This window comes from Pocillopora verrucosa, chromosome 3 (genome assembly GCF_036669915.1).
Source record: "Pocillopora verrucosa isolate sample1 chromosome 3, ASM3666991v2, whole genome shotgun sequence".
NCBI lineage: Eukaryota > Metazoa > Cnidaria > Anthozoa > Scleractinia > Pocilloporidae > Pocillopora > Pocillopora verrucosa.
This window is the reverse complement of record NC_089314.1, coordinates 20,876,861-20,883,516: the sequence shown is the minus strand read 5'-3', so window position 1 is coordinate 20,883,516 and position 6,656 is coordinate 20,876,861. Positions and strand designations below refer to the sequence as shown.

The 6,656-nt window shown below is 40.0% G+C and overlaps 2 protein-coding genes across 2 annotated transcripts; both read left to right on the top strand.

Moving 5' to 3' along the window:
• The first annotated feature begins 4,067 nt into the window (after positions 1-4,067).
• LOC136279828 (uncharacterized) lies at positions 4,068-4,910 on the top strand. Its single transcript, XM_066164149.1, has one exon. It carries the CDS (start codon positions 4,068-4,070, stop codon positions 4,908-4,910), a length of 843 nt encoding a protein of 280 aa, XP_066020246.1.
• Positions 4,911-5,016: 106 nt separating this feature from the next.
• On the top strand, positions 5,017-5,628 carry LOC136279642 (uncharacterized; the record flags this gene model as incomplete). The annotated part of the gene is made up of 1 exon (XM_066163583.1): positions 5,017-5,628. A coding segment is annotated over one exon (612 nt), but the record flags the coding sequence as incomplete, so codon positions are not given.
• Positions 5,629-6,656: the final 1,028 nt, after the last annotated feature.

Below are 6,656 nucleotides of genomic sequence, written 5' to 3'. Positions count from 1 at the left end.
GCCTGTGAAAGGACAATTGCGTAAACAATACTTAACATAATAACATTATACACAAAAAAACACGGGATTTTGGATCATGAGTTAATTAAAAAAGAATATCCATACAACTACAATGAACACAAACATAAGATTCATCTTTCTGATCGTGAAATTAATACCATTCGCACTGTTATCGTAGCTACGTTCCCTGGCATCAAGTGAATCCAACATGGCGTCTTTCTTCACAAGCAGTTTGCATCCATTTTAGTTTTGTTCTTCAGTCTCACGGTAGTAGTGTTGTTCAATAGATTGCATAGAGTATATGCAGTTTGGTTTCAGATTTCAGATTTTGCTTTTTACAACAAGTATACGTTTTCGACTAAGACATTGGCATACTTGGCATACCACAGGCGGCCCAAGCTCCAGCTGTGAGATGATCATCTTACGCAATAACGGTCATGGCGAAATTAAAGAGTTTGTATGGGAAAATTTACGACCGCTCCAAGGAATAAAAAAATACGTCAAATTCTCAAAAAAATACCTCACCTTACTTCCACAGCGTATAGCTTGTTATCTGACCGCTTACTTTGATGAAAAGAGCCCATTTGAGCGAGTTGCTCATTTCGAGGTTTTCAACGTACATACGAAAAGCCCAAGGCTTAACACTCCATTTCCGAACGCCTGATCCGAGAAGCGAAAAATCCAAGCTCAAAATGACCAGGTGGCCACAAATCCAAATCCAAGCACACATACTGTAGTTTCATTTCAATTCACTACAAACTCAATCTTCCCCGTGCAACCGACGCTAAGCCGCAGTTTGCTTCAAAAACTTCCAGTTTAGAGGTTTCTAACAGCCCGCGAGCAGAAATTTTTTTTGGGATCACTTTCTGAAGGAGCTTAGATACCAGGCCCAATTGGGTAACCAAGCCTTCTGATGATTTGTTTTCAATTTTATACTCACCTCCCCCGACTGGTTGAAGTGCGATTGGATGGGGACAGGGAAGGGAACATTTTTGTTACTTGCGCGAGAAAAAACAAATGGGAAGTTATCTATTAACCTTATTTTTTTTTCATTTTCGCGTGAAAGAATATTACCTTATCTCGCTGCGTTCCGTTCAAATACGAATCTTCTGCCTTTGGCTAAAACACGCTTTCTTCGAGAATTCTAAACTCTACTCACGGTCAAATGGAACCGAAGGGAATTTCAAACCTAGAAAATACTTGTTTCTGAATAGTGTCTTACCTCTGCTCTCGGTGACGTTTTTCCGAAGGACTCGCTAGATTGCAGAACAATCGCAAGTAGTGCACCTCGTCGAGTACAGGTCTTGAAAATGTATTCAATGTTAAAAGAAATCCTAGCTGGCAAAAAAAATTAACCTTTCGGTGAACTACGCAACTGAACCAAGTACTTTTTTTGACGGACCACAAAATTCGTCGTAAGTGTAGTAATCCGCTTATTTATTCTTGACATTAAGCTTATTTCGACTTAATAAAGCAATTGGTATCAATCATATGAAAATACGTATTTGACAACTTGATAATCTTGTTCGAACGTCATAGGAAGTTGTACCTTTAAAGAAGCTACGTGTAAAATCTGTAAGGCCTTTTCACTCTTTATAGCGGTAAATTTATATTAACCGTGGAAGCTTTGCAATTCTTAGTCATTTGCTTGATTATTTTTTGACGCTGTTGTGTTGAGCATCCATCTGAAGTGTGCGTGTATGAGTTCTCAGGGTGCAAAGAGTGAAAACGGTACGCAAAACTAATAATTTCGACCCCTCCACCCCTCCCAGCTCCACCCTGTACAAAAATGAGTAGTTTCTGGACCATATTGACTTGAAATTTTACACTTGGTAATTCCTAAATTGACTGGTGCCTCACACAAAAATTATTTTCATATCATATCTGTGCACCACTGAGGCCTTGCATTAATTAAAAGGCTATTCTGGTATGTTCCAATAATGACTCTGGGTCAGATGCATTTGCAACAAAGGATGGAAAAAATGAATTATTATTATTATTAACATTATTATCATTATTATTATTATTGTGTTACATACTCTTAACCAAATTTGAAACTTTACCACTCCCCTCCCCCAAAGCAGCTACGTGTAAACAATATAGGGCCTTTTTTTAAAGTCCTCACAGTTTAATGCCTCAAGGCTTGCTGGTTTGGCAGTCAGTGGAAAAGTAATAAAAGAAATACATTCAGTTGGATTTAAATGATTATAATTTAGATTTAAATATCAATTCCAACTGAGCAATGACTCACGATACAGAAAACAAGACATTGATTGCATTATATTAGGTGGCTTGATCCAAATGAGCCAAGAAAGCTTTTTTTTGTTTTGTTTGGTACCTAATCATAAAAAGCCCCATATTCTGTAATTGTAAGTCATAAAGTGAAATTCAGTACTCCAACTATATTCAGTAGACCTTACTGCAGTTTTCAACACCACCTTGATGGGTTGGTAGGCAGGCATGACCTTGCAGTATTTGTATGAGAATCCAATGTCAAATAATCTTTGTGAATTATATTAGGTGGCTTGATGCAAATGAGCCAAGACAGCATTTTTTTTTTGTTTGGTACCTAATCATAAAAAAGCCCCATATTTTGTAGTAGTAAGTCATGGAGTGAAATTCAGTGCTTTAACTATATTCAATAGACCTTACTACAGTTTTCAACACCATCTTGATGGGTTGGTGGGCAGGCTTGACCTTGCAGTATTTGTATAAGAATTCAATGTCAAATAATTTTTGTGAAAAATTCTGTTATGATAAAAATATCAGAAATATGGCAAACGTAAGCAGCAGTTGTAAACGTTACAGGAAAAGGATTCTTCTGTAAAAGAATTTTCTTCTTTCAGACTAAAATTTCTTGAAAAAAAAAAAACAGACAATGCATGGAAAATCTATTACAAACAATAGGGCAAATTCAAGGACAGGTACAGCCATAGCCACTATGAAGTAAGCATCCCTGCCACTCCCAAAATGCATTATCAGTTGCCTCAGATGTCCAGGCAGTCCAGGCAGTCCAGGGAACAATTTAAACATTGACTCAGCTTTGTGTAATCAGATTAATTGTTGCTAAGTACATTATTTCATGACAACGTACTTCAACATGTTAGGTATACATATAGTATATACCACAAAAGCAAATTATTTCTGGTGTTATCGCTAATTGAGATATCAGATCAAGAAAGTATAAGGTTATTAATAACGAGTTAAATTTTAGCTGTAAGCTTTTCGAGTTATTGATTTGACAATTTACGTTGTAAAATTACAAAAGGAAACACTAATACTTACTTACTTACCTTCCAGTCTCAAAACGTTTTTCTCTTTGCTGCTTTAAAAATTTGAGTTTGTGTTTACTACTCGCCGAAGTTCCTTGTATTCTAATGTGACAAAAAAGGTCACGCAAGCAAGAAAAGGCTTGGGCACAAATTCAGTAGGCTTGGCTACTGAGTTGAGCCTGGTTTCTAAGCTCCTTCAGAAAGTGATCCCAAAAAAAATTTCTGCAGCCCGCGACCACACCAACCTTGACACACGACCGTTAAAAACCAGCTTGGTAACCCTACCTCCTTTTCAAACTGGGCCACAAACGGGGACCACACCGTCAGTTATTATCAATGAATTGTTTTAGAACCACAGGTCCCCTCAAGTCGAAATCGATCAAGAGGCTATTGTTTCGATCGGCCAACCGAATTCGCCTCCGGAAATGTTTACAAATGTGTGATTATTTTCGTAGTCAGAGGAAAACCTTGGAAGGATTTATTCCAGTATTCAATTTTGTTCTATTTGGACATACTTATTTTAATTCTGCCAACAAGACAACTGTTATTTCGCTTCGTCAGCACGAGAATATGAGTCACAATTAAACAAGTCAATCAGCCATGTAAGTATTCACTTTATTCTTAGTTGCCAGCTACGCACGTCTATGGACGTCGCCTGGCGGGAACATGAAACAGTTTAAAAGCACCAACAAAAACCTTATCATCAACTGGTACAGTAAGAAGCAACAAACTCTATGTTTCCAGGGTCGAGATGGTCCTACTTTAAAGGATAGGTTAGTTCAATTAGTTCAGAACATGCCCGAAATGACAACTAACATGCCGGACTCGAATACATCTACAACTGCCGTGCAAAGTGAGAACCAAACAGTGTCGCCCTCCACGCTGTCTGAAGATTCTTACGCGAGTGGTATTCGACAGGCACCGGCCGACAGGGAGGGGCAGGAAAGTTCGACTCGAGAGCGATCATATTCTTTGGTGTATGCTGATATGGAGGGTCATAATCTTGATCTACTCATCCTACAGAAAAAGGTAGAAGAAAATGTAAATCTCTTGTCAGCAAATATTCAAAAACAAGAGGAACTTATGGTAGCCACTGAGGGCATTGATAATAAAACGAGGTATGAACATTTGTTATCGACTTTTCGCAAAAAAGAAAAGGAAATCGAAGAACTTGAGGAAAAATACCCGTCCTTTAAAAATCGAGCATTGTCCTTGGAACAAGAGAATGACTCATTAAGACTGGCGTTAAAGACCATTGTCCAAGAGAAGAATGAATGTGACAGCCGTCCACAAAAGGCAGATGATCGTTGGTCCCCTGTGGAAAACACCCATGCCGCGAACCGTACGAAAATTAAACGCAACCAACAGACAATTCCCAACGATAACACCGGTACCCGCAATAGATTGAACCTCCTTGGGAATGAGGTTCAAGGTAGTTTCATCAATGTTAGCCCAACACCAAATAACGAAGCTAATAAAGACGGAAGAAACGGGATACCAAGCGCGAGACGCTCCCAGACTTCAAATTCTAGAAGCCGCACGGATAGAGCAACGCGAACCCCAGACAGTGTCAGGAATGATCCAACAAATCAATCAGTAAAGAGAAAGGAAGTGTTTATAGTTGGCGATTCTATTTAAAGAACCTTCAGGGACGGAAAATCTCGAGATCTGCAAAAGTCAAGGTTTCCTCGTTCCCTGGTTGCACTACTATGGACATGAGATCATTAGGATAAAACAATAGCCTCTTGATCGATCTGAGGGGACCCGAGGTTCAGCAAATATTCAAAAACAAGAGGAACTTATGGTAGCCACTGAGGGCATTGATAATAAAACGAGGTATGAACATTTGTTATCGACTTTTCGCAAAAAAGAAAAGGAAATCGAAGAACTTGAGGAAAAATACCCGTCCTTTAAAAATCGAGCATTGTCCTTGGAACAAGAGAATGACTCATTAAGACTGGCGTTAAAGACCATTGTCCAAGAGAAGAATGAATGTGACAGCCGTCCACAAAAGGCAGATGATCGTTGGTCCCCTGTGGAAAACACCCATGCCGCGAACCGTACGAAAATTAAACGCAACCAACAGACAATTCCCAACGATAACACCGGTACCCGCAATAGATTGAACCTCCTTGGGAATGAGGTTCAAGGTAGTTTCATCAATGTTAGCCCAACACCAAATAACGAAGCTAATAAAGACGGAAGAAACGGGATACCAAGCGCGAGACGCTCCCAGACTTCAAATTCTAGAAGCCGCACGGATAGAGCAACGCGAACCCCAGACAGTGTCAGGAATGATCCAACAAATCAATCAGTAAAGAGAAAGGAAGTGTTTATAGTTGGCGATTCTATTTAAAGAACCTTCAGGGACGGAAAATCTCGAGATCTGCAAAAGTCAAGGTTTCCTCGTTCCCTGGTTGCACTACTATGGACATGAGATCATTAGGATAAAACAATAGCCTCTTGATCGATCTGAGGGGACCCGAGGTTCTAAAACAATTTATTGATGATAACTGACGGTGTGGTCCCCGGCGAGGCTCAGTTTGAAAAGGAGGTAGGGTTACCACGCTGGTTTTCAACGGTCGTGTGTCAAGGTTGATGTGGTCTCGGGCTGTTAGAATCCTCTAAACTGGAAGTTTTTGAAGCAAACTGCGGCTTAGCGTCGGTTGCACGGGGAAGATCGAGTTTGTAGTGAATTGAAATGAAACTACAGTATGTGTGCTTGGATTCTGCGTTGGATTTGTGGTCGCCCGGTCATTTTGAGATTGGATTTTTCGCTTCTCGGATCAGGCGTTCAGAAATGGAGTGTTCAGCCTTGGGCTTTTCTTATGTACGTTGAAAACCTCGAAATGAACAACTCGCTCAAATGGGCTCTTTTCATCAAAGTAAGCGGTGAGATAACATGCAATACGCTGTGGAAGTAAGGTGAGGTATTTTTTTTGAGAATTTGACGTATTTTTTTATTCCTTAGAGCGGTCGTAAATATTCCCATACAAACTCTTATAATTCCGCCATGACCGTTATTGCGCAAGATGATCATCTCACAGCTGGAGCTTGGGCCGCCTGTGGGCATACAAGACATACAAGGCATTCAATGCTGTCATGTCTTTCAAGCGTTCGCGACTCAGTCCGTTCCAAAATTACCGCTCAATAACATCTCTTAGTGTGGATTGGCCGCGAACAATACGACTTGTGTACGCGTCTATAAGTATTTTGAGCGTTTGCGCCACAATGCTCCAGATGATAGTAATCCAAACACGTTGAAATACAAAACAAGTGACAAAAGCGTTTTATAGGCAGAAATCTCGTGGTTCGACATGTGACCCGGCCCTGTCCGTGCATGACAACGTCAATCATCGTCAAGATAACACGCGTGGTCAGCAT

Coding starts and splice junctions, on each gene's coding strand:
- LOC136279828 (XM_066164149.1), top strand. CDS start 4,068: ATGCCCGAAATGACAACTAACATGCCGGACTCGAATACATCTACAACT.